Source organism: Pangasianodon hypophthalmus, chromosome 10 (genome assembly GCF_027358585.1).
Source record: "Pangasianodon hypophthalmus isolate fPanHyp1 chromosome 10, fPanHyp1.pri, whole genome shotgun sequence".
NCBI classification, from domain to species: Eukaryota; Metazoa; Chordata; class Actinopteri; order Siluriformes; family Pangasiidae; genus Pangasianodon; species Pangasianodon hypophthalmus.
Genome location: NC_069719.1, coordinates 5,916,487 through 5,944,472, shown reverse-complemented (window position 1 = coordinate 5,944,472; position 27,986 = coordinate 5,916,487). Strand labels below are relative to the sequence as shown.

The 27,986-nt window shown below is 39.0% G+C and overlaps 2 protein-coding genes across 3 annotated transcripts in view; one reads left to right on the top strand and one right to left on the bottom strand.

Annotated features, from left to right (window-relative positions):
* Positions 1-297: 297 nt before the first annotated feature.
* rlf (RLF zinc finger) lies at positions 298-17,657 on the top strand. Its single transcript, XM_034307954.2, has 8 exons — positions 298-547; positions 5,662-5,816; positions 7,039-7,120; positions 8,525-8,660; positions 9,476-9,678; positions 10,650-10,786; positions 10,910-11,051; positions 11,152-17,657. The coding sequence occupies exons 1-8, from the start codon at positions 371-373 to the stop codon at positions 15,784-15,786; spliced, it is 5,667 nt and encodes a 1,888-aa protein (XP_034163845.2). The 5' UTR covers positions 298-370; the 3' UTR covers positions 15,787-17,657.
* A 5,037-nt stretch (positions 17,658-22,694) lies between these two features.
* The window catches only part of abhd12 (abhydrolase domain containing 12, lysophospholipase), a 29,019-nt gene continuing 23,727 nt past the window's right edge, over positions 22,695-27,986 (bottom strand). For both annotated transcript variants that reach the window (XM_026944250.3, XM_053237387.1), the window contains exons 11-14: positions 27,797-27,879; positions 26,305-26,383; positions 25,927-26,054; positions 22,695-25,606 (exon numbers count right to left, since the gene is read on the bottom strand). In XM_026944250.3, the coding sequence (XP_026800051.3) occupies positions 25,573-25,606; positions 25,927-26,054; positions 26,305-26,383; positions 27,797-27,879 (324 nt within the window). In that variant the 3' untranslated portion in view covers positions 22,695-25,572. The remainder of the gene's footprint in view (positions 25,607-25,926; positions 26,055-26,304; positions 26,384-27,796; positions 27,880-27,986) is intronic.

The following is a 27,986-nucleotide window of genomic DNA, read 5'->3' as shown; positions in this document are numbered from 1 at the left end:
TTGAAGCATGTAAACTTCTTATTGGTTTTGAAAAAAAAATCAACTACAGATGGTTTACTAATTAAATAAAAATACAAAATAGGGCAGGTGTATTTTTATTTTTATTTTTTTCCCCCCCAAAGTATTGTGTAAAATACACTGTGTTTGTAGGTGGGAAGCCCCAGTGCCCCGTAGTGGGCGTGGCCTAACCTCCAAACGCCAGGGGTGTAACTGCGCGTGCTTTGCTATTGGTCACTGAGAACCCCCTTATCTGATTGGACGCAGCTCGGCCCCTCCCACTCTGAGGTCTCCCCCACTTCTGAGTCGGGCCTACCGTTGGCTGTGATCACGTGACCCGCTGCCTGCGTACGCGCCGGGGCCAGCAGTGAAGATGGCGGACGAGAGCGCAGACGGGGATTTGGATCGCAGTGGCGAAGGCTGGGCGGACGAGGACACGTTTTACGCCATGGAGAGCTTGCAGGCGACGCTGCAGCACCTCGAGGCCGCCCTGAGACAGCGAGACATCTCGGAGGCCTCGTCCACCGAGTACTGCGACAACTTCTGTCAGGTAAAAAAAAAAAAACACACAAAACAAACCACGACGCAGTGAAACGGTGAATTGTTTCACACAGTAGCGAGTGGGCTAATGTTAGCTAAACGCTACTAGCAAGCTAAACTATGCTGCTGCAGCTGAAGGGGAAAAAAAATTATTTTGGGTGTGCGTTTTAAAAAAAAAATAATAATAATTTAAGCTATTCATGTTGCTAATTCGTAGCGTAGCTCCAAATGCAGGCTGGTTTATTTTATTATTTATCATTAGTTATGGCTGTAGTTTTGAAGACCCCCCGAGCACAAGTACAGTGTGAGGAGCCAGTGTGCCATGCATTGGCCCACAGCTTGCACTGTCGTTTCCTCACTTTCCTTATTGTAATGTCATGCATTTTAATTGACATTTCCACATAATTCTATAATGTCTTTTAATGCCAACCGTGGAGGCTTTAGATACCAAATATATGCTGTTGTATGATTTACATTATGTGTATGTACATATGTGTGTATATATATAAGTGTGTGTGTGTGTAGGGGAGGCCAGTTGGTCAGTGTGGGGTGGGGCGACTGTGTGTTTTTAATCTGTGTGTCCCGTCAGATTATAGCCATGATCTTCTCTGTTTTTGCTTTTTTTATTTTATTTTTCCCCCTCTTTGCTTGGTGCAGGTACAACTTTCCAGAGTTCACTAAGGCAAGTGTGTGTGTGTGTGATATTAGTCACGTAGCAAGCCAAGCTGCAGATCAGATCTTCTTAAAAGTTACACAGAAGTTTCCTCTTTTTAATAGACAGCAAAGTGAGAGTCAGCAGTTTAACCCAAAAAAACAGAGGGAAAATGTTTTTGTGCCAGAGTTTATGTGGATATGGAGTTGCAGTGTGGTTTGGGATTATTCACTGTCAGTCATGCACTGAACAAAACCGTGGGTAAAACATGATGTGCTACTAAACTGCAACAGAATTTCTTTTTAATTTTATTTATTTTTATTTTTTTTTGGATACCAAAATCTGTTACTGTACTAATGCAGTGCATAATCAGATTATAACCCCTGATACTGTGATATTTTATTTTCACTGGAAGAACTAAATTTGCTTCCTGGAGTTAAGTGCTCCTTCTTCCCTTTTTCTTTTTTCTTTTATTTTTTTATGCACCTGATGTATGTGCATTTTATCAGCTGTGCATGAATGAAAGTAACTAATAGCAGTTAGGGGAATTAACTAACTTAATAACTAACAACTCATAACTTGGGTTGATAGTTTGATCAAGTAGACATATTTCAGATGGATTTCAAACTCTCCTGGCCCCCACACCCGGCCTTGGCCCCGGACAGCTTCCCTCCAACAAAAAAAAAAAAAAACCCAGATATGCGATTTCCTGTCTAAAAGGGTCCTGGCATGCTACAGGAAAATTACTGCGTGACTGAAGTACAGCTGCAAGTAAGTGACAATAACATCACAAATGTACTTGCACAGAGCTAGTATATAATACTACTATACTAGTTCAAATAAAGTTCAATTCCTGATTTCTCTTGCTCTGTATTACTGTAAAAGCTAATGCAAAAAAAAAAGAAGTCCCCTTGAGGAATAATATTAACAGTTCCTAAAAATAAAGTGTGTAATTGATGGGTCATTTGGCTAAAATGTTTAGGAAGTCTACTTGTGTTAGGTGATTCAAAATGGATGGTGAGCTCTGAAACATCATCAAATTATGACTACTGTTCAAACTGAAATTAAGTCAGGCATTGTAAAGGAAATGATGAATGAAATAGTGTCATGATTTTAAAAACACTGAGAGCTTCTACTGGTTAATGATTGTGCGGTAGATTACAGGAAATCAAGACCTGTCTAATAATGGAGTGTGTAGAGATTCTCACTCTTTATAAATATACATAATAGACAGGATAAGTAAGAACTACACACACATAACCCAGTGTAGATGTGTATGCGATAAGCAGGAAAATTGTATGGCCTCCAGTAAGTAAAGAAACAGTTGTAATCATGAGCAGTGGAGTTGAATGGGAGTACAGGATGTAGTGCACATTACCGAGTGTGTAAGGAATTTGAGTAGACGAGCGAGCGGACTAACTGCAGCGAGCGGATGCTGTTGTTGAATTGTGAGATTCAGAAAACAAGTTCAGCAGCTCTGACCAGCCATGCAGTGATTTCAGAGGTTTGTTCTGATGCCCTGATTGGTGCCCCTTTCACCAGGTGCCATGTCCTCCTCGTGGCCCCCTGTCTTTCTTCACAGCCCCCTGTCTCTCTTCACGGGTGTCTCTGTAGGACAGACCCACTGAGATTACAACCTGATGCATCCCACCTGCTGCTTTTCATTGTGCAAATATCACTCATTTACATCTAATCTGGCTCAGCCAGAGATTTGTGCCCTACTTTAAATTTACAATAAGAGGAACAAAAACTCTTGAAACTGACGCTCTATATTTCGTTCACACTGTAATACATGCATGCTCCTAACGAGTGCTGGGCATGGTGAATAACGGTATCACGATCAAATGTCATGGTACTATCGTGATATCAATTGTGATATCTTATTAGAACAGTTTAATGAATGTTTTATTAACAAATAAACTCTGCTTGGAATCAGCTGATTTGATTTTATCCTTAATCTTTAACACACAGCAGTTAAGATGTGTCATTTTCAGACAGCAAAAATAATGTCATTCTAAGCAATATGGCCAACTTCTTTCAAAAATGCTGTTTTTTTTTTTGTTTGGTGATAGACAATGTAGAAATGGAGATACGGTAAATTAAATTTGATATAAAAACGATTGTCACACTGGCACATGTTTATCAATTTTCTGGCATATTAACAAGTATGGGAAGAAGTTGGATCAGATTTTTCAAGTCATATTTTCAGTTTGTTTGTGTATTATGTTTAAGTGAAAAAATAATGGTCTGGTCATATTGGGTAGGTAGTGCTGTGAAGAAATTTACCAGATACTTGCATTGCCTGTATTTTGTTAAAAGGGTTAAAATTGTAAAATGTTAATTTTACAGTTTTTAATAGGCCTTAAATAAGTGTTGTCAAAATCAGTAAACATATCATGTATCGTAGAACTGTCTTCTGTTATCACCACCTTGACTCGTAACAGTGTTGATATTTCAGGGTCAACTAAGCCAGAATATTGACTTTTTTGTTGCTTCTTCTCTTAGTAAATAAAACTTTTTTAACTTAATGGATGATGTAATGTTGAGGAAAGTTATATCAGCTTTTAATAATAGAACAAGAGCTTCCACCTTTGGGTCGACATTGTATTTAAACACATGATCATAACTAGTGTATGTTGCAGTAGACGCCTGGAGATCCTGCAAGCTCTAAATAGTGGAATGTGATGTGTTTTTAAGTACAACATATTGATAAGTCTGTCATTTTATCCATCATTATTGAAACTACTGTGCTCAGGGTTGTCACAGACTTCTTTAGAATAACCCTGATGGTTAAACACGGCACCACAATCTGTTCTCTATTTCTAGCATGTAGGCTAAGCTTTTGTCAAAGGGGATTCCGTGTGTGTGTGTGTGTGTGTGTGTGTGTGTGTGTGTGTGTGTGTGTGTGTGTGTCAGTTTAAGAGCCGGGGGGGGGGAATCGCACTGTCACCCAAGGTACATCCGCTCTGATCCCAAAGGTCCAATCAGTGTGTCACAGAGCAGATGGTGCGAGGTGAAAATGGTCAATCAGGGATTTCCTCACACACAGTGTCTTCTGAATTTGGCAGCTCATTAGCTGCTCAGTGTTAAAACAGGGTGTCTTCTGTACAGTGATGTTGAACTATCTGATAATGTGATTGTTAGGAGTGCGAAATATGGCTCCTTATGAGTGGCTGTTGTGTTTAAAGTGTACGGTGAATGAGTCATATTTAAATCGTTTGCAAATTATCAAATGGATGTTGTGTAGCAGAATGGGGTAGACCTGGCTTGGTGGCAGAATTTCAACAAGCTAAATTACAGACAGTGAAATTCAGTGATCTAAACTGACAAACTGAATCTGAATGTTTTATTGCATAACAGGCAGTGGGATTTATGGATTATTTGTGTAATGCACACACTTCTGCAGCCTCAAAGCCTCAAAGGCACTGGTTGGATGTATACTGTGCTCTATTAAACAAGCTCTGCTTGTGCAGATGCATTAATGTGTTTTGTAGTAGAGGAAATGTGGCTCCTTGATTTTCTGCCACACGTGTCAGTAATTTTAACTGCTGTCTGATCGCTGGATTAGTGTGGGCTATTCTGCTAAAATCATTTGCAGTACAGCTGCGCAATCATGTTTAAAAATTATCAACACAGTCCTTTCACTTAATTCTGAAACTGTGATTCACTGTTTGTAACGCAGCACTGTTGAATTCTCTATACTGAATGGTCAGCAGGTGTTGATTGATTTTCTCCAACAGCAGCTCTGATAGTAGTTTTGGCTAGAAGGCAAATCACAGGTTTTTTTAATTTTATATTTTATGATATGTACTAAAATTTTATATATATATATATATATATATATATAGGGCTGGTAAATTGTGTTTTAAGAGGAATAAAACAGTTTGGGATGTGCAGTTTTTGGAAAACAATCAACTTCACCAACTTCAGGGTGGTAACAGTAAGTTCACTTTGTGTTGGGCCACATTACACCAATCTGTCCTTGACTGTTGTCGCATAACAGCAAGCTCGGTCATACTTTTCTACTTATATCATATTTAGAGAGATATTTTAGCGATACAGATTGTCTTTCACGTTGTAAGGCATGAGTCTTTATTCCTTTAAATATCCAACACTCTTGAATAGTGCTCCTTGCTGATGTTAATGTTAATCATCTTAACACTGTGAATATGAACCATGAATAAACCCATGAATTAATGCACCATTAACCAATCGGTGAACTCACTGCATTACTTTAAAATGTTTAATAAATTGAAGAAGTAAACATATGATTACAATTATTAATTAATTGTGCATTAATTTCGTTTATAGGCACAGTTACTTTGGCACAAACACACTCAGTCTTTAGGCTCATGCACATGGTTTCTCATGGTGAACAGAAAAGCCTGTAGGTTTACCTTAAGGACCATGAGCACTAACTCGGATGATCTGCAGTAATGAATAATGAATGAATGATTTTCTGTTCTCCACAGGCTCTCATGCACTACGCCGGGAGTCGGAACTCGGTAGAGCACGGACTCACGTTGCTGGAAGTCTACTGTCTCTCCATCAACTGCTTTGCATCAGCGAGGCCGCACCTGACGGCCAATTCGTCCAGCGTGGCCCTCGTGCTGAAGAGACTTGCGCTGTAAGTACTGCTTTCAGAGAACATCAGCACCAGATCAGCATCAAGGCTCTGACCAAGGATCATTAAGGAGAGATGGTGTCAGTTACGTTATAATGATTCAATCAGCCGGGGTTAAAACATCATCATCATTGTGGATTTAATTTCTTTGTCTCACTCTTTCTTATTCCTTTCTTCTTCAGTCAGTTACACAAATCAGCACTATGGTTCAGTAATATGACAAAATGACATTGATATTGCTTTTTCTTTTTGTTTTGTTTTTCAATTTTACCGTTTTGTAGATGTGAAAAAATTAGTTCAGACAGAAATGCTAATGCTGCCTAGATGTGGCTGATATGACACACATATCATGATTCTGTACTGAGTCACAATATACATTCACTATAGACTTTAATAGGAACACCTGCTCATTTATGCAGTTATCCAATCAGCCAATCATGTAGCAGCAGCACAATGCATAAAATCATGCAGATACAGGTCAAGAACTTCACTTAATGTTCACATCAAACATCAGAATGGGGGAAAAGTGTGATGTCTGTGACTTTAACTGTGGTGTGGTTGTTGGTGCCAGATGGGCTGGTTTGGATATTTGATAAACTGTTGATCTCCTGGGATTTTCACACACAACAGTCTCTAGAGTTTACACAGAATGGTGCAAAAAACAAACAAAAAAAAAACATTGAGTGAGCGACAGCTCTGTGGGTGGAAATGCCTTGGTGATAAGAGAGGTCAGAGGTGAATGGCCAAATTGTTTTGAGCTGCCAGGAAGGATATGGCAACTCAGTCATTATAAACGTGGTGTGCAGAAAAGCATCTCTGCACAAAACATCGATCCTTGGGTTGGATGGGCTACAACAGCAGAAAACCACATCAGGTTCCACACCTGTCAGCCAAGAACAAGAATCCGAGGCCATCATGGGCACAGGATTTTATCTTATTTATTATTTTTTTTTAGGGGGGGGGGGGGGGGGGGGGGGGTCAGTCTTTTTCCAGCATCTACTTAGTTTTATTTATTGAGTTTAGGTATAGCGGATACACAATTTGCATAATGTTATTATTTAAATGAATTGAATTCCTCGCCTGAGTTCACTTGGATCTTTTACAGTCAGCCATAACCTGTGTGTATGAGGTCACCTGAACATTCACCCCATCTTTCTTTTTGCTATTACTGACTATTTGTTTTTCCCAGCATTGCCTAAATGCTGCTCTGTTCTGCTTTAATTAGGAGCTGCTTTGAATTACTTCTGTCCGTACCTCAGAATGAGATCCCACTTGAAGCCTGGCTGCAGTTTCACGGCTCTGTTCAGGTGAGATGTGACCCTCAGACCGCTCAAGAAGAGAGTGTAAAAATAATATTGAAACCTGAACTGAAAATGCAGAAGTTAAAAGAGAATGTCTGTCTGAAATGCCTTTTTTTTTTTTTTTTTTCCATATGTATTTAGAAAATCTGTTCTTTCTTGCAGAAACTTGTGCGTGGGAATAATATTTCTCACTCTGTGTGTGTTTTTTTTTTTTTATTTTTTTTTTTTTTACAAGATTATTAACTTTAGGTTAGTTACATTCATGTACTGTTTTTCAAAAGGCAGTAATAAAATTCTGTATTGCAGCTTTTATAACTTAAACACTGTTGCAGAGTTCAGGAGCTTTAAAAACATATTCAGGCGGTTGACCATAACAGCAGATCTGCATGAGCTGAGTGAAGTGTCGAGGGTGGGATACAGTACTTCAGTACATCTGCAAGATTTGCCAGAACTTGCCTGTAATGTAAAAAGTAAAAGAGAAACCCTTTCAGTATTCAGTGAAAAACTGAATAATGGAACCTGAATAGGACTGACCTGCAATCCTTTTCTGCTCCTTCTGTTCTTTGGGGAAATTGAAATGCTCAATCCCAGCAAAGATACTTCTGATTTATTAGGATTTAGAGAAAAGGACATTTGTTGTTACTAATATAGGTGTCTGAATATAATTGTTTATGATGAATTGTTAATTTTGTTGATAGTTTGTCAATGACCCTTCTCCGAGGTGAAAACTAAATGATATCCAAATAGCCCACTCTTCTGCTAAAAACATACGATGATTCACTTCAACTTTATTTGTATAGTGCACCTAAGAATAGATGCATTTAGTTTTAGATTCCTGATGAACAAGCTGGAGGCAATAATGCCAGTGCCAAGTGGTAACACGCCCTGCTAGATAAACTCCAAATCTATCTCCTCTGATCAGTGTATGCATGTTATCACTTTGTGGTTGGAGAATGATGCTGTCACACTAATACCTTGTTTAGTAATAGTAGCAACCTTTTTGACGGCACTTACATTTCTGTGTGATGAACGTGCTACACCTTTTTTGTAGCTTCTGTCTTATTAGGCTTAAAATAATTCTACATAGCTAGAACTAGCATAACTACATGACGCCTGACCAAAGTCACTGAAATTACTTTAGTTTTATTAAGCATGTGCAACGTAATAAACTTGCTCATGCTATTGAAAATGCATCTGAATGAATGAGTCGATCAGTCATAGCTGTATAATGGGTTCAGCCGAGTTTTATTTAGTCAGGCCACATGGAAGAAGAAGAAGGCTTAAATCACTGATGATATCCAGTTTGTAGGTCAGTACAATTTGTGCATTTAAGCAGATACAAATATGGAGAGGCTGCACTGGTGACTTTGATTGAATGTAAACTTGAGAATTCAATGTGCGTGTCTGCAGGCGGCGCATGAAGCTATGCTGGAGTACGGGAGCACAGACCTACAGGCGCTGGTACAGATCACTGGAGAGGGCGGGGCATGGAGTAACCCCGCCCTCGTAGCCCTCCTCACCGAGCAGCCCACGGAAGCAGATGAATGTTAGCAGATTTGTATTTCCTTGTTTTACACTTACAGCTGCAGTGTGTAGCTTACTGTTTTTCTATGTTTTACACCTGATTGACTTCATAAGCTGTTAGTCAAGCCTGAGAGACGTTCTCTGGGGAGATCATGCTTTCAGAATTTGTCAGATAAAGGGCTGTGCCTGGTTAATGCTTATATCTTAGTGTTAACTGTTATCTTTATATGCTGTTGGGTCATTTTGTGAAATGCTGGTATAGATAAGTTGATGCTTTTTCCTATTGAATTGCCTACAGTAGGGATTCCCCCAGGGACCACTTTAACAGTAAAAAAAAAAAAATAATAAATTCTTTATATTATACATACAAATACACATTTTATATATATATATATATATATATACACACACATATATATATATATATATATATATATATATATATATATATATATATACAATAACTAAAATTTTTATCCTACACATTTACATAATAAGCCTAATATATATATATGTGTGTATGTGTGTGTGTGTGTGTGTGTGTGTGGACCCCTTCAGTACAGATTTATTTCATGAACATAAACCAGTTATTTAAATATTAGGCTTATTATGTAAATGTGTAGGATAAAATTTTAGTTATTGTGGTCATACATCTTTCCACTCACAGAACACATTTGTATTTGAAATTGTTTGGAGATTTATCAATAAAAAGATTTTTTTTATTTTTACATCTAAATATATATAAATATCCAAAAAAAAAAAAATTACATCACTCTTCTGTAGGATTGCTCCTCTCCATATGACGAACTGATGTTAATGTGTTTTTCCTTCCCGCAGTAAATGCCTACCTGGGTCTAGAGGGAGGGGACTTTCTGGAGATGAGGATCAAGCATCTGGAGAAAGTGGGAGAGGTTGAGAAGGCTCTGATCCTCACTAAAGCCTGTGGCAACTGCAGCTTGTTGCCCAATCAGGCCACCTTTCGCCAAACTTACGTCACACAGCTCTGTCAGCAACTGCCCAGCGAGGAGGCCATTCTAGAGGTAATTCACTCTGTCCCTTCGTATACGGGTTTGGCACTGGATGCAAGGCTGGGTGAGTGTTGCTAATACCCTTCTCTACACGTAACACATACAAACAAACACGCAAGTAGCAGTAGTTCTGCAGAGAAGACTTGGGACGTTTATGGGTACGTTGTGTGATTGTGGAGGTAAATTTATTTTTATAAAAGCGAGATGTATGAAAACACACTGACCGAAGTTTGAAGGTGGTATGGGAGAAGAGATGCTCAACTAATTGTTTTTATCTTTATTGCATTGCAAGTTTCTGCTGTGAGCATTGTGATGGTCTGTTCTAAAAGAATGGCTTAAAAGTTAATTTTAATAAAAATGACTCTTATTACATTCTGCTGTGTTGTTTTGCAGCAGCAATATTTTTTTTCTGGGCTGATTCTGAAATGGTGTGTATTCATACACACATAGTGCACTATGTAGAGTAGAAAGTTATTTGAGATTTGGTCTAAATGTGTTGGTGGAGTTTAAATAAATGACAAAAAATACTCCCCTGTAAACACGTTGATGCTAGATGGTGAGACGCAGGCATAATATTAAAGTAATACATAACAGTTGCATTAATGCTATTGCAAAAACATTACTTTTCAGGTCCTTTACATCCAGTCAGACATCATAAAATATTTAGTGTTTGTTTATTGCATCTCATGTCATTGCAGCAACTTTAATTTCACAATGCGTTTGTTGTCTGTATCATGGCACTCTAATAAGAGGAGAAGATCTGCAAGTAGGAGAGAGCAAAGTTGTTAAAGGGCTTGTTAAGTGATACTCCTCAATAGCTTAGTTAGTTGGAGCAGGGTCATGTTCCGCAGTACATTTGTAAAGGCAGAAATAGATCTGAGTGGGTGTGATTTTCATAAACTGCAGTTTAGCAAGGACTCATTCAGGGCCATGTGGTATGTTACACTTGTTTCATTTTAATACACTTGTCTTGTCCTGGTTAGATTTCCAGACTGGATGGCAAGGATGTTTTGGACATCATTTGCAATATGGAGACGGAAGGTGATGAGAACACAGCCTTCATCCTTTGCACCACATACTTGACGCAGCAGCTGCAGAAAGGAACCCTGTACTGCTCCTGGTGTGTGTTAATACTTTTGAGCTGTACAGATACTCTCTATAGCTTGAAACGTGAACTAAAAGATTGTGTTGAAATGAATGATATATGGGTTGTTTGTCTTTTTGTTTATCCTTTTTTTTTCAGGGAGTTGACACTCTTTTGGAGTAAGCTGCAGAGGAGGCTTGACGGTTCCCTTGAATCGTTCCTAGAACGCTGCCTCCAGTTTGGGGCTATAGCAAAGACTGTCTACCATCTGCTGTTCCTTATTCGAGTAATTCAGACTGAGGTGAGGAATTGTTCATTTACTTGCAGGTTTTCTGTTTATCAGCTTTATACAATTGAGTGGTACAACTGATAATGCCTCATTGGTCCCCCCCCCCTTCCAGGTAATGCACCTTGGTCTGGCAGTGTCTGTTGAACTTTGTGTGAAAGCCCTTCAGCTTCCAAGGCAAGAGTATCCAGAAACCAAAACCACTGTCTGCAAAACTGTGGCCTGTCTCCTCCTGGATGATTTGGAGGTGCTGCGAGCATGCCAGCTCACCGATTTTCTTTTAAGCCCCTCTCCAGAGGTGTTTGCAGGCCTTGAGGATCTTTACAAGCGTCCAGATCAAAAGTATGACGAGGAGAATGGTATAATCCCAAATTCATTACGCTGTGAACTGCTGCTTGCACTCAAAGCCCACTGGCCATTTGACCCAGAGTTCTGGGACTGGAAGACTTTAAAGCACTACTGTATGAAGTTGCTTGGGCTGGAACCTGAGAAAGAGGACAGTCGTGTGTTGGAACGTGTTCATAGTGTGCCAACCGAGGTGAACAGAGAGGAGGAACATGTTGAAGAAGAAAAGCAGGAGGGTGAAGAATGCAGCAGTTCTGAAGTGAAGAGTGAGCAGCACAAGAAAGATGAAGGGATGTTGCAACGAAAAAGCTCAAAAGTGGTTCTTTGGACTTCAGAACGATCCAAAAGGTGGCTTCAGTACAAAGTACGTTGTGAGATATGCCAGAAGGACGTGATTGAGTCACGGTTGTGTCACCATGCCAGAAAACACGTGGAGAACGGCATGTGGACGTGTCCTGTATGCCTGCAAAAATGCGGAAGCAAAGACGAGTTTGTGCCACATTCCAAAAAACACCTCCAAATGCCTCCGTATCATCTGAAAAGGAAGAAAGTTAAAAATAAGGTGAAAAGCGAACAAAAGCTGGAAACGGGTGACTGTGGTTTGAAAGACTTGGAACCTGGTGAGATACGCTTGGACCCATCCTCTGGTGTGTTAGAGCATGTCATGGAGCCAACTGCCATTGTGCCTAATAAGGAAGCAGACGATGATTACATTACATTTGATTACATCAGTACTCACTATAAGTTACAGGATCGTGAGGTTTATCTATGCCCTGCCACTGACTGTTCAAAACATTTCAAACTTTTCAAGTACTTGGGTGTTCACCTGAGGAACGATCATGATGACACAGACCTAAATGTCAAACATTACATTGAGATGAGTAATCGTCGAGAGAAGTGCACGTTCTGTCGCCGAACGTTTATAACAGCCTATCACAACCAGAAGCACCGGCGCGTACATTACGGAGATTGTCCTTACATGTGCGTAGTTGCGGGTTGCAATGCTCGTTTTGAATCAATCAACGAACTCATCATACACAAGCACAGACATAGCTTTCGGCTGTCCTACCACTGCGAACTGAAAGGTTGTAGCCTCTCCTTTTGTGACTTAGGTCAGCTGTACCACCATGAGGCTCAGCACTTCCGAGATGCAGCGTACACCTGCACCAGCCCAGGCTGCAAGAAGTTTTACTACTCTCGTCAGGAATTTCTGAAACACATAGACACCCATGACATCACCTTCACAGAAAAGGACTTTGAGGCCCAGAGGAAAGCGAAAAGGAAACTTTTGCTGCCTGTTATAGAGGAGGATGATGGCTCAAAAGCATCCTTTGGATCAAAAGGGGAATGTTTAAATGGTGAGCAAACAAACCTCTCATCATCACAGCACTTGGAAAGCAAAGACTCCAAGGGTTTACTGACTTGTGTAGCTGTGTGTTTTGATGGTAAAAAATTTACCTGTGGCTTGGAAAAATGTGGAAGGACTTTCAGCAAAGCCAGCGATATCCAAAAGCACTTGAAAATTGTCCATCCCAGCCAGTTTAAAAAAGAAAATACAGTATGCAAAACAGTAGAAAATGAAAAGCGCTCAAAGGCTAAAACCGTGAAAGAGCATAATGGTCAAGATAAAAGTCCTACTAAAGGATCTAGTCAAGAAAAGGCTACAAATTCTGCACTGTGTGATATAACACCTTCAGCACTCAGTAGTCATGGATGTCACACCGAACTGGCTGGTGCGTTGACCGAAATTGTGCTAGGGCTTAATCAGCTAAGTCTTAATTCCACCCCCTCTAGAAACGTAAATCATACTACACATGCTTCAGGATCTAAAGTGCCACAGGTGACCTGTCCTAAAACTGTGAATGCTATATCGCAAACCAAAGTACCAGCAAGCAAAATTGAGTTAGGATCTCACCAAGCAGCTGCTGATTTAGCGAGACAGCAGTTAAAGGCTCAACCACCTCACAAGGCAGAATCGGCACCTACATCGGTTAAGGATCCTTCGTTTAATGGCGATAAACAAGAAAATAGCCTGCATGTAAGCAAGCCTTTTGCTTGTGAAGTTGAAGGCTGCTTCTACAAAAGTGTAACTAGTCATGCGCTGATGCAGCACTATGTCAAAAAGCATGACTATACCGACGAGAAGGTGAAACAGATGGACATTTTTAACCCACTCAAGTTCAAGCCTTTTAAATGCCACCTTTGCTCTAGGGATTACAAAGAAAAGAAGGAGTTGAAGGCCCATTTGCTTCAGAAACATAATATGAGCAAGGAGATGGCAGAGCAAATTCTGTGCTCTTTTGCAAGGAAGGTGGATGATTGTCCACCTTCTGCTCTGACGACAAGGGAGGTCCATACTGAAAAAAAGGATGTGCCTACTGGGAAGAACAGGCTTCTAAATGGAGACCATTGTGTATGGGAGGGCAACACTGAGAGAAGTAATGGCAAAATTATGACTGAACACAAGAGGTTGAGGGGTAACCCCATTTCGTCGTCACAAAAAGGCACTTCTGAAGGTAAAACAGATGTAGGTGGAACCTCACTGAACAGGAGGGTTAGTAAACGTTTGATGACAAAAGTGAAACCAGATGAAGACAAACCCTATTGTTGTTTACATAAAGGCTGTGGTGCTGGCTTTGCTAAGAAGTTCAACCTTCTGCGCCACCTTCAGGTTGTGCATTACCACCGCTCCAATCTTTGTTGGCAGAAGACTTTCCCTTGTAAGTATGATGGCTGTAATAAGCGATTTAATCATCTATCCAGTCTGAACAGACATTACCGCAAAGGCCATCCAGTATCGGAGGATCCCATTCCGAGATTCAAGTGTACCTATCCCAAGTGCAATGCAACCTACCACCTGAAGAGCAGCCTTATGCGCCACACCAATCAAACACACCAGAATCAGACTCCACTGAAGTCCACAGCTCCATCTTCTGTCTGCAAGTTCAAAGATGTCTACAGGCGCTATGACAACTCAGGTCCCCTTGTGGTGCGTCTACAAAGCACGAACAAGAGAGAGCGATCCAATAGTGGGTGCCAAAAAAAACTGATCATCACATCCAGTTCTCAGTCTCTGAAGGTCTCCAAAAGGCAGTCTTTAAGATGCTCCCCTAAAGCTGAGGAGAATGCTGAACACACTGAAGAAACCCCAGAGGGACCAGATGCCAAATGTGTAAAACCAAAGAAAACAAAGTCCAAGTTTGCGTACCGGACACCTGAGGAGGCTTTGCAGATGTGCCAAGACCGCTGCTTATCAGAGGCGTATCCATGCATGGTGCAGAGCTGCAATTCTGTGGTATCTAGCAAGCGCAGCCTGCACCGACATTACTTAAAGTGTCACAAAATGCTTCACACCAAGGTGAGCAAAAACAAAGACACACTTTTTTATACTGCTGAGCAACTAGAAGAACTGATACAAAAGAAATCAACGGTATCTGCTTTGCCAGATTCAGACAGGGCTCCTAATGGGGTCCTCAAAATGGAGTATCAAGCCGAGCCTGAGAACTCTGGGGCGCCACACCTTCCCATGAGCCTCCATTCTGTCAAAACCGAACAACTGAAACAAGAGGCATCTCCCTCAAGGGATCCACCTCCAGATTGCAGCGTAATGGTTGGTGCTGATGATGTGCTTTATGGGGAGTCTAATGGCCATGCAGAGAAGCTTGTTGACGCAGAGAGCCAAACTCAGGAGGAACGAACAAAAACTGACTCTCCTGCACCTCCTCTTGTGCCCCCTCCACCCCTTGACCTTTCTCCACCATCTACTCTTAGAATAAATGTCAACAATGCTTCACTGGACCCTTTAAACAGAGACAGCAAGGCTGTTAGTGTTCCTGCTACCATCTATATACACACAAATGCTTCTTTGACACGTCAGCCTCTAAGGGGGAAAAATTCTGAACTCTCTGAGCCGTTACCTTCTGCACCTCATCCACTGGCTCAGAAAGATGCCATGGTACCCAATCTAGGTCAACGGGCATTTGACATGGCGGCTTACAAGCCATTGGGTTTCGAATCCTCCTTTTTGAAATTCATACAGGAGAAGGAAGAGAAATCTCAATTTGAACCCCTGCGGACAGTGGCGGTCTTAAACCCCTGCTACAAACCCGATGTTGCTCGCCGACGTGATTCCTTCCGACACAACTCCTCTGTCAAGGAGAACAACTTGAGACGATCCGGCATCAGTCACAACCGGATGTCGCACTTGTCACCCCTTAAGTCCTTGCTTTCCACAGAAGAATGTAGTTCTATCCAAAACCTGCGTTTTATCTTGGAAAGGGCCTTAATGGGCTGTGGTGACCAGGCAATAAAGCAGCTTCAGTTCCTGAAGCCTGTGGTGGTCCTGGAAAGACCCAAATCATCTGCTTCCCTGCTTGATCTTCTGCCCTCTGAAACACAAGCATAAACTGCGCAACCTGCTACTTAGGACTATGTAGAGAGTTCACCTCATGTTTTTGTTTTCTTTTGTTTTTGGTGATCCAAAGTACTTCCACAGTATTTTTTAATTATCGTTATTACAACTTGGTTATTTGCCAAACCGCCAAGGTGTTATACCTTGATTGCTTACCAGTCACATGTTTATATGTGTCAGAAAGAGCAAATAAAAAAAAAAAAAAAATCTGGGAATTAAATTGCAAAGATGTGTGTTTCATTATTTAGGCTCATTCTATACGTTTCCAAAGGAGAAAGGGCATTCATTCTGCCAATACCTTTCACATTTATTTAAAGGACATGAATGTTTTAGTCATTTTGTTGTAGTAAATAATGCAACATTTGAAATATAAAAATAATATTTGTTGCCTTCTGTAGTTTAAGGCATTAGCTGGGTGAGATGCTAATTAAGTATATACTGGTTACTGGTTTATTTTTAAAAGCAAGTTCTAACTTAAATGCTGGACATTTTATCCAAACGAAAAAACTTTTGTCAGAGTAAGATTGACGTACTCCACGTAACACAATAGAATTTCTGTTCCAAGACAGTGACCTTGATTATGTGGATATTTGATGCCCGTGTTAGCAAAGTGACAGGTATTTCTCACCATGAGTGGTATGGGCCCAGAAAGATGAGCTGGTTATGTGCAGTTCTTCTGTTCTGCAGTACACACAATATTTTCATGCAGATAACACATTATTACATCTATACAGATGTATTTAACAAAGAAGCACAAAGCATCCTTACAGTTATGTCCTTGTAGGTTTCCTCTGGGTTCTCTGGTTTCCTCCCACCTCCCAAATATGTCCTTCAGGTGGATTGGTTATGCTAATTTGCTGTATGTATGAATGTGAGTGTGCATGGATTCCTAAGATGGACTGCTGTCCCATTCACACTGTGTCCCTGCCTCATGCCCAATGTTCCTGGGAGAGCCTCTGGATCCACCTCGACCCGTATGAAGATATAGCAGTCACTGAAGATGAATGAAGGAATAAATGCTTCTGCAGTAAGTTTGCATTCATGTACAGTTATGTCTACAGGCCACCAAACTGGGTTTGCTGGACAGAATTACTGGTGCAGGTGCACAATTCAGTTCTGTTCCTGCGAAATTACCTTTCTGAATTGGCCATTAGCGGGCAGAGAGTTACAATTTCCTGATGATTCTATGGGATTAAAGGTTAAGAGAAGGAGCCCTGAGCTATTTCTTGAAGCGGCCAGCTTTGTATGTAAATGCAGGCAAGAAAACAGTTTAATGATCGCTAAACCAAGAGACTGTTGGTGATGTGGGATGATGCATTTCCCCTGCACTTCGAAGTAAGCTGTCCGATTTGTGTTGCTAATTTAATTCTTAAATGGTTAATTTATTTATCTACTCTTTGCACCTCTTTCACTCTCAGTGGTAGGAGTTGAACTGAAAGTTATGGAACATTTGTAAGTGAAAAAGCAATGGCTTTGTTGGTGGTATGGCAAGACTAATGTGAGAGGTAGAGTGATTGCTGCCTCTTGTTTTTATCTGTGTTGTCTTTTTCACTTGACTTGATTGCTGGCTGTCAATGTCTATTATAAGGTACTGCATATTTGATCAGTTTTATTAGAAATGATAGAAATTGCGAATGGACTGTGTTGCTATCATTACTCGAATGATAGTTCATTCTTGGCCATAAAACTTAGGGTTGTAGGTCTGGGGTCAGACACTCCAGTCCTGAGGACCACAGCACTGCAGAATTTAGACTTACGCATCATTTTATCTCACCAGTTTATTAAAGAGGTCTTTGTCAGTGGAATTTGGTGTTTAGAAGAGATAAAACACAAATCTTTAGGGCTGTACCCTCCAAGGACTAAAGTCTGCCACCTCCCCCACAAACCTCCCCCACAAACCTCCCCCAGGCTCTGGCAATGAATCTAGTGAATGATTAATAATATTTTAAAAGTGAATAATAAAGGATAAAAGGATGGAATAATTAATCGGGGCATCCTCAATTTTTGTACATTTTATTTACTCCTGCTCTGTGTGTAGATGAGGGATGCTCATTTCACTCATGGTCCTGTGCTACAGCAGATTTCTGGGTTCTGTTCATACTGATTTTCGCACCCTAAAATGTAGTCTTTACAATGTGTTAACTGAAAAAGAGGGACTTAAGAAATATTTTAGTTTGAATTTTGGTCAAGGAATGACTATTTTTCTAATAAGAAATTTTCTTATTTTGAAAGACCTTGCATGTTGATTTTCTTTGAACATTTAAATACTAACAATGCACTGAGATTCTCGAACTCTTAAAATGAATGAAATTTTAATTGCTCAACTGCCTCATATTTAAGTTTGCTTGTAACCTGAGATTCATTTTAACTGCTGAGGAAAGTTTTAAGATAACAGTGATCAATGCATGCGAGAGACTGGCGACCCATCCACGGTGTATTCCCACCTCGCGGCCAGTGTGCTTGGGGTCAAACATGACCAGGATAAAGTGGTTACTGAAGTTAAACAAAAAATAATTGATTAGTTTGATTAATTATATTAGAATTCAGTTGATCTTGAGAGATGCTAGTTCACAATGTTGTGGCAATCACATAGGCTCGGTATTGCTTTGTGATTATATAGGCCTATCTATGATTAAAATATGTGGAAGCTGATTTTTTTTTTTTGTTTTTTGTTTTGGTTAGTTACAGTTAGTGTCCAAGGTCAATCTTATCAGCACCTGCTGCTCTTGTGTGAAGGTCACAAGTGTTGTGTTTTCATTCTTGAACTGTTAGGCAGAACTTTGCTTTAGACTTTAAAATCTGCTTTCAGTCTGTGAGTCATTAAACAATTCATATCCAACCTGTTTCATAAAGTAAATATTAAGACCTCAGTTTGGCCTGTGTGGAATAAGTTTTGACGCTGGTCTGTTATAGGAACATACAAACTGACAACTGAAGTCAAATAAAAGCAAACAGCCTGTTTGGTGGTTTAATTTGAACTGATCGCCTCATCCGGTGTTCTCAAAGGGGTCTGATTTTTAAAATTTTGTTGTGGTGGAAATCACAGCCCACTCTTCTCGAAGTTATATTTATTGAGATCTTATAGTTAATTATTAATGGCATTAACCTCAGGCTTCTACGCAATACAGTTTTGATTCTTAAGGCAGCGATCTGATATTTGACAATTCCACTGAATCTGCTACAATATGATATGATTTGTTTTAATAACCTTTGATTGATATGTGACCCACTTTGTTCAGAATCTTGGGTAGGCATACCATTAATTTGGGAATGATGATAATATAAAGGAGTTATGAGCAAATCACGTTGCTAGCCTATTTACGCTTCAGTGCATCAACTTGTATTCAATTATAATCAATGCATGATTGTTGCCTCGATTCATTTGAATCAATATATTGATCCAAGCTGTTCTATTGTTATATTCCTAGTTATTATAGCTATTTGACTGATCCACTGAGTTGAATGAGTTTAATCCAAAGCTCAGGAACACAAAAACAAGCAATAATGTTCATGAGAGAAATCTGTTCTGATGGGGGTCTGTGGAATTTATCTGCAAGTTGAAGGGGTCCCTGGCTGCAAAACTTTAGAACCCGGGTCTAAAACTTGTGAAGAATAGAACTGAGACATTATGCCACTACACTGCTGACCTCTGACCTCATCTCATATTCTGTTAATGGGAAGCAGTGTCTTTGCATAGTCAATCTTTCTTTTTTTCTTTCTTTCTTCTTGCTCTTTTCATTATTTCTTATATTTTTCTGGTTTTTTTTCTATCAAGATTCATCACTCATACAAACTCTTCTCTCCTCCTTTATTGGTGCTACAAAAGGCAGAGCTCACAAAGTTTTTTTTTTTGTTTATGATTGTTAATTTATACATAATGTTAATGAATATTATGAATATTATGAAACTTTATTCAATGAGGTCTGTTTCAGGCTCAGTGGTATTCTGGGCCTAGAAAGCTAAACAAGAATGAAAAAGAGCAATTCTTTTTCTTATCACTAAAAGAATGTTTTTGTTTTTTTTTTCATTGCACCAGATGACAAATGATCATTTATTTGTTTGCACTTATGCTCTATGCAAGCAGAGCCTCATTAAATAGCTGCAAGCACTTTGCACCTTCGCGTGTGTGAGTGAGTGTGAATGAGTGTGAGAAAGAGCTCTTCTTGAGTGGTGTGTGTATGTGAAAGTGTGTTTACTCTCAGGGAGATGTTGAGAGGTTTAAACGCCCTCTGGTGGAATGAACAATACTTTAATATGATGAATCTATTTTTTAAAATTAGATTTAAAAACTCTTCAGCCATGCTATTTATCTCTCTCTTTTTTTTTTGAAGAGTTTAATCCAAACCTCAAAACAATCAAACTAAATCTAAATGTCTTACTAATGCTGTTAATACAATACTATACAAAATTTTAACACAGTGTCATGGGTTTGTGCTCTCTAGAAAACTGAAGAATGAAAATTGCAACAACAAACAACTATGTAATGCTACATATATACCAAATGTGCCTATTATTTAGATTATAGTCATAAAGTATGTGATCATAACAGGGGCACTGAAAGATTGTACACTAGAAAAAGTCCCTGTCTACAGAAGACCTCAATTAAACAAAACAAAACAAAACAAAACAAAAAAAACAATTTCACATGTAGTTTCTTGAGCCCTGCCTTCTTTTCTTGCTCCTCGAATCACTGCTTAGCAACCGGTGCTACTGGATAACAGTCAAACCTCCAGCAGGTGCATACCATTTCTCTTGGACATGTTTTGAAATCAAAGCTGCAGTTATGTTGAAAAGACGCACAGTTGAAGCAACACTAGATACACTGATGCAGCGGGTAGCGTTGCTGCCTCGCAGCTCCTGGGTTTGATCCTCAGGTTACTGTTTGTGTAGAGTCTTGGCACATGTCCTCCCTCTCTCCACACGGATTTCCTCTGGGTTCGCTGGTTTCCTCCCACCTCAAAAACATGCCAGTAGGCGGATTGGTTGCTCTAAATTGTCCCTGTGTGAACGTGTGCTCTGAAATGGACTGGTGTCCCATTCAGTGTGTACTCCCGTCTCACACACTGAATGTAAGTGAATGGGTATTATATTTGGTTCAAACTCCAGGCAGGACAAACAAAAAACAAGGGCTATTTCTTCCATTTCAGCCACCATTACCATCACTCTATTGCTATTTCTAAAAGCATGACGTGATCCATATTAGCAGTAAGCTACATCAGGCACTAATGGCAATCATTAATGTACCCAGTAATTGCTGATACACTAACTTGAGGCAGATTGCCTTTAGGTTCCATGATAAAATCACTGCAACACAGCCTCTCGTGGCTCACTGCTTTTATAAAACGGTGATAAAAACAATGATAAAATCCATTTATTATTAATAATTGCTGCTGTAAACAGTCCTGTAAACAGTCCTGTAAACAGTCCTTCTCCTGCACAATGTTCCCCTGCATAATGTAGTCTCAGTGGTTAAGATGTTGGACTCCTGATCAGAAGGTTGAGAGATCAAATCCCAGCACCACCAAGCTTCCACTCCTGGGCCCTTGTGCAAGGCCCTTAACCCTCAACTGCTCAGTTGTATAAATGAGATAATTGTAAGTCGCTCTGGATAAGGGCGTCTGCCAAATGCCATAAATGTAAATGTCTGTTAACAGCAATACTTGGTAATATAATATTTAATTTAGCATTGAAAACAGATGTTAGATGTTCAGATCAGAGAAAGTCTTAGCAAAGCTACTCTTATGGAGTTGTTATGTATACATTTCTGAAGGTTTCATGGTTTCATGCGCTGCTTACTTTGAGCTAGAGATTGGACAAAAATAAGAATGTGTTTTGTATAAATGTCCACAGATGGTATAAGTGCACTTTTTTCCTCTCACAGAACAGGGAAATGTGATACTACGTGTCCATGGTTAACACACAGGATACAGATGTAGTGGACAGAGATTTTTAAAATCTAAATTAGCATTAAACACATAGTCAGTAAGAGTTATTGTATATATATATATATTGTGTATATATATTGTTATTGTATATTATATATAGTCATAATAAAAAAGAGCCAATCAGGTTGCAAGTGCAGGGGTGGGCAGGTGTAAGGGGGCGTTTCCTATTTTCATAATTATAGACTCTGGATTTCTTAATGAGGCTAAAAGTGAAGGCGCATCTGTGCCTCTTTCTGGTGTTCAGTGATTTTTTCAGTTATTATTTCACTTATTTCAGTTACTTGGCCATTAAAACAGCAACTGTTCCTATAAGGATGAAGAAATTCTAGAAAATCCTTAGGTCTTGGTGTATTTTTCTAACTATAATTTAATATTACTTTATGTTAATATTGTATTATTCTTCTTATTAGTTCACAGTGCACAACATAAGTCTATTTTAGGCGTGGCAGTGTGTTCACTTTAAATCTGGAGTAAAACCTGTAAAACCTGTCAATGTGGACTCTCACTGTGTTCATCCATGCTTCAGCGCTCTAATCAGCTTATATTAAAGCAAAAAAAAACACAAGGGGGTGCAAGTTACAGTGAGTTTATCATGGGTAAAGGTGTAGGATATTTCTCTCCCTTACCCATGGTAAAATCACTGTAACACACACTTTTGAATGGCTTTTGCTTTTAAAAAAGTCCATCAAAACCAATGATAAAGTCCAGCCATGAGAATGATTTCATTACGTTCTTCTTTCGTCAAAGGAGTTCTTAAAGGCTATCTGAAAAAATATATAATATAAACTAAGTATGAAACATTTTGGAAAACATTTTGCCAAGAAGTGTTAATTTCCCCCATGTACAGTATGGAGACTTTTGGGACACCCTGTATTATAAGTCCTTAATCAATCAATTTTAAAATATGCTTCAGTTTTCCAACAGAAAATCTGCAGCTGCAGTGAAAAATCCAGTCAGTTGTGAGTTCAGTCCTTTATTATGTACAAACAGATAGACTGTACATAGTCTTGTTTATGTGTCCAGTAGTACAGTAAGGTTTAGCAGCTTAAAAACAAAACAAAAACTGTAAACCACATATGATACTTTGCAAAAAAAAAAAAAAGTAGTAACAGTTTAAATAAGACATTTCATAAAAGTATTTAAAACAGACTGAAAATATGCTCAAATTTCATGTTTGGTCTTTGACAAAGGCAGCTGAAGGGAATTTGAGCAGAGAGCTCAGTAGCTCAGTCTTTCTGGACATACTGTTAATACAAATTACAGGAAAATAAGAATTTATTCAGACCTTGTAATAACTAATTGTGTTTGTTAGTACTGTTTTATGAAGAGTTTAACATGCATCTGATACCAAACAAAGTTTAAAAAAAAAAAAAAAAAAAAGAGGTTCGGTTGAATTTTTTCAAGGCTTTGGTCACTCACTTAGGGAAGAAAAAAAAAAACAGACACAGGGAGCTAGAGTCCAACTAGATAATCAGACACTGAGAAATATTCAGAATGCAAGAATCCACAAAATTCATTTAACTTGCCAGTTTTTAATGGTTCATGTGATATGGTCTGTGTGGCTAAGAGACTGTGCATTCCCATGATGCATTGTGAGAAAGCATCAGTTTTAACACAAATGTTTGTGGAATAAAATAAAGCAGAATGCTAGATATGTTTATGCAGCATAAAAGCAACGGGTCATGTTTCTTTAGGGACTTGTGTGTTGTTTTCTCTTGTTAGCTACTAATTAGCCTGTTAGCAAGCAGGTCATGAGCTAGTTACAGTAATAGGAACTCTAGCTTTTGGGATGCACATGTAATGTGTAGGGGACATGGACCTAGGCTAGGGCACACTCAGTGGAAAAAAATGACTCAGAGGCTAGTAATGCTAAAGCTAACATGCACACACACACTTCCCTACATACATATATATATAAACTTCATACGGTCCCGTTCATGTTCTACTTCAGTCTTTTAGCCTACATTGTTATGTAACTTTTAAGTAACTTCTAAAGTGGAAGTGCATAGCAGGTCTTTAATGATATCTACTCGTACAGAAAAGCTAAAGCTGCGAAACAAATCAAAGCTTACAGGAAGTCAGCAAATGTAATGATAGCATGTTAGCTAACCCCTAATGATCCACTTACATAAATTAAATACTTTTTAAAACCCCAACATCATTGCTCATTGTAATTGGCCTGGAATGTTTAAATCCCAAAGCCTCTTGATACATGGATTAGACCACGAACATGCATCTCTGTCTAATCCAGATTTCAAATGTCTCCAATATGATTAGCTTTCTCATTGCTTTTACAATTTGTACACACACATACACTATGAGCCTACATTCAGAATGTTGTGTTGACCTACGGCTCATAATGAATACTATTTAACACCCACATTCAGGATATTACTGTCATGATAAACCAGTACAGTACATTATTGCTCCACAGTCCATGAGACGTTGATTGGTTAAAACGAGCTCAGTAAAGCGAGTGTATTGCTTTCTGCGTGGATGTAGTAGCTTCACCTTACAGCTAGCTAATGAAATACATAGACTTGTAATAACAGAAAAACGTGTATTAATGTTTACGTTAAAAAAACATCTGATGGCCATCAGGGGACTATTTGTGTAGTTATTTATGTAAAGTGCAACTCTGTTATATATCTGTATAGTGCTAATTTTAAGCCACGTGATTACTCAAATATTGTGATAATAATGTATCACTACTCTAGTATTTTTTGCAAACCCTGGGAGCAGGTAATTAAATAATCCCCATTAACTGACCCAACAGATTTATACATCTATAGACATATTTGATATTTTGGTAAATATTAATATTATTGGCTTAAATATTCATGAAGTCTTTGCAGGTTCTCGTAATTCTGTCCAGTAAATCTTCAGATGCAGTTACACAAGTTTACGTATTTGTAAGTTAATTATAGGAGTTGAAATAATCTCATTTTAGAAAAAATAAAGATCAAAATTTTAGTAACCTCAGACATATTACTGAATGTCTGGAATGTGTGAAGGGAGATTATATAAAAAAAAAAAATCAGACCTGTATAATCAGAGAAACGTTGGTGAATGGGAGGAAAGAAGACTGAAAGTTGGTTATGACCTTTAACTATGTGTCACTGTTATTATAAACTGAAACTAAATTCAAAGATGAGTTGAACATTTTCAAATTTTGAGATTGTCATCACAAGCAATCTGGAAAAGAATGAATTAAGGAGGTTGATTTTAAAAAATTAATTTCTGAATCTTTTTTCAAAATTATGCATCATGGTGATTTTGTTGAAAAACAGCCATTTTAGAACTATCAAAAAAAAACAAAACAAAAAAAAAAACAACTTTAATTCACTTTAAATCTTACATGATTAAAGTTCACACCAAATGGATAAAAGGTCCAGTAAGCTCTACTTGTGATTATCTCAGTAGAGTAGCAGCTGCTGCAGAGGGGAATGACATCTTCATAAAATACATCACATGCTTTCTCACTGTCTTATACACTATTGTGCAGTGCGTCTCTTACAAATATCCAGTTTCTGTTCAGTGCAGGTTTGCATATTTCTTTGCATATGTTGTGCTCAAGCTGCCTTTCCTCAATTTCTCTTCCTCTCATCCTCTCACTTGCTGTTCTCTGCTCTTCAGGTGATTTAGTGAAGTATGGAATGCACAGGAGGTGTGTGTGCCTGTGTGTGTGCCTGTGTGTGTGCGCCTGTGTGTGTGTGCGCGCCTGTGTGTATGTGCGCGCCTGTGTGTATGTGCCTGTGTGTACCTGCACAGTGCAGACACAGGAGGGAGTGTGTGTGAGAGAGGGAAAAAGAGGCCAATCCGGTAGCGCTTGCAGCTATACGTGTGGATGAGTTGTGCTGAGAAAATCACTAGAGAGAGAGAGAGAGAGACAGAGAGATGGTAACATTTCTTTTGTCATCACCTTCATTCTATCTATCCATCGCCTTCATTCCATCCATAAACACCTTCATTCTTGCCATCCATCCAGCCATCCATACATTAACACCTTCATTCGTTCTATCTATTCATCCATCTGTCTATAAATACCTTTAATGCATCCATCCATCCACATCATTCTTTCCACTCATCCCTCCATCCATCACCAGCTTCCTTCATTCCAGCCATCACCCTATACACCTTCATAACTCTTGTCAGTTATTGCTAAATTCTCTCGGTCTCTCTCGTTTACCTGAGTATGTGAGGCAGCTGGGGACTGCGGTAGATGAACTTGTGCCTGTAGCCCTGAGTGCTGGGAAACGGAATAAACTGCACTTTGTGTCCATTCAGGCTCTTAGACTGAGCTGCTATATTGTACAGCTGAAGGAGAGGAAGAGAGGAAAAAAGTCATTAGAGGGAGGAAGCATGGAGCAGGAAGCATCTCAGTAGAGCAGTAAACAAAGATAAGTTAGATATGGACTATTGAGAACACACACACACATCATTCCACTCCATAAGAATGTAACAACACGATAATAAATAGCCCAGCTCTGTTATTCAGGATGCTGATTTACTGGATCACGTGTGTGAAAGGTGTGAAAATAAAACCATGTAAGAATGACTCTCTCACCTGTTTTCCTAAGTGGAAAGGGACGACAGGATCGTCCTCAGCATGGAGGATCAGGACTGGACAGGACATATGATTCACACTAGAGTAAAAAAAAAAAACATCAGTATAAATTTGCTTATTGAACAGAAAAGGTCATGCACTGTTCAGACTGTTTAGAAGAAAATGGTCTCAAACCAATTTAAAAATAACAGTCATGACAAATTATATATATATCTGGTACTATTTTATCCATCCATTTTTTTATTTATATTTATGGCATTTGGTAGCTGCCCTTATCCAGAGTGACTTACTATTATCTCATTTATACAACTGAGCAGTTGAGGGTTAAGGGCCTTGCTCAAGGGCCCCAGCAGTGGAAGCTTGGCAGTGCTGGGATTTGATCTCTCAACCTTCTGATCAGAAGTCCGTCTTACCCACTGAGCTGCCACTTCCCCCTTTATATATTTTACGCCCACCATGACAGGGACGTTTACACTAATATATTTAGTGTTTTCCACCAAACTGGTGATGACATGACATTTTCATGCAAATATGTGCCAAAAGTGATGTTGATCACTTTTATCCTCAACAGGAACAGGCTAATAATACATGAATAACTAACAGAGAACAATAATCAGAGTTTCATATTTTTACCATTTAAATTTAAATATTAAATTTACTGCATTATTGCAAGCTTAACAAAATAGGAGTACTGAATATCATAGCAGTGTGAGACTTGTACAGGTGTAAAAGGATGGAGTAAGTATGAAGCGAGGAGGTATAAATACAGAGTGAGCATTTGTGTACAGGTTTCTCAGCCTGCACTATTCTATTCTTACACTGTCAAACCTGTATATACCACCACACTGTTGCATGGCAACAAAATGCTCATATTTCTGCTGCAACGCCTTTGCAAAAGCTGTGTTTTGCAGAACTGTGTGTGTGTTCTGTGTTAGACTATGAGTCAGCTCGCCTGCTCTTAATGCAGAACATTACACAGTCTATAAATAACAGCGGTCAGTGATGCAAAAGCCAGTATTAGTCAGCTACACTTACATTAATAAACAGCACCCTGGGCAGAAATATGAGCTATATAAAGTTGTTTCGCTATCTAACGCAGTGGATTTCAACCTTTCAATATTCTCACTGTTCTTTAGCACAAGCAATTCAATCAATATTTGACTGAGAAATATTTACAACTCTCTCTCTCAGGCTACTTGCTGTGATCAGTGTTATTTACATATATATGAAAATGAAATATCTTCCTAAGCAATGTGAAGTCTTTGTGTGCTGCTGGGGCTTTTTTATCAGTAACGCAGTCAAGAGTTAGAAGATTTTGGGATGACCTAATAATGTGGTTCCCTATTAAGAGTTACAAGCTGTGAAAATCTGTGAGGCAAACAGAGTGATAAAAATGACTTGTTAACAAGATACAAGAGATTCCAGCTTTTATTAATTACAATAAAGTGAGAAACAGACTGTGAGACATACGGAAACACGCACAAACACTTACTTCTCATCGCTGGGAAACTGGATGTCATTGGCAGTGATGGAGTCCAAAAAGAACCAGTCAAAGCCTGGCAGATATCTGTAAACCTACAACATTATACATGAAAAGCCAATTACAATCCCAATACAATTTCCTTCTCTCATATACACAAATATAGTATAATAATAATAATGTCTCAGATAGATTATACATT

Coding starts and splice junctions, on each gene's coding strand:
- rlf (XM_034307954.2), top strand. CDS start 371: ATGGCGGACGAGAGCGCAGACGGGGATTTGGATCGCAGTGGCGAAGGC. Junction 7,121..8,524: donor AGTTTCACGGCTCTGTTCAG/GTGAGATGTGAC, acceptor GCGTGTCTGCAG/GCGGCGCATGAAGCTATGCT. Junction 11,052..11,151: donor TTCGAGTAATTCAGACTGAG/GTGAGGAATTGT, acceptor CCCCCCTTCCAG/GTAATGCACCTTGGTCTGGC.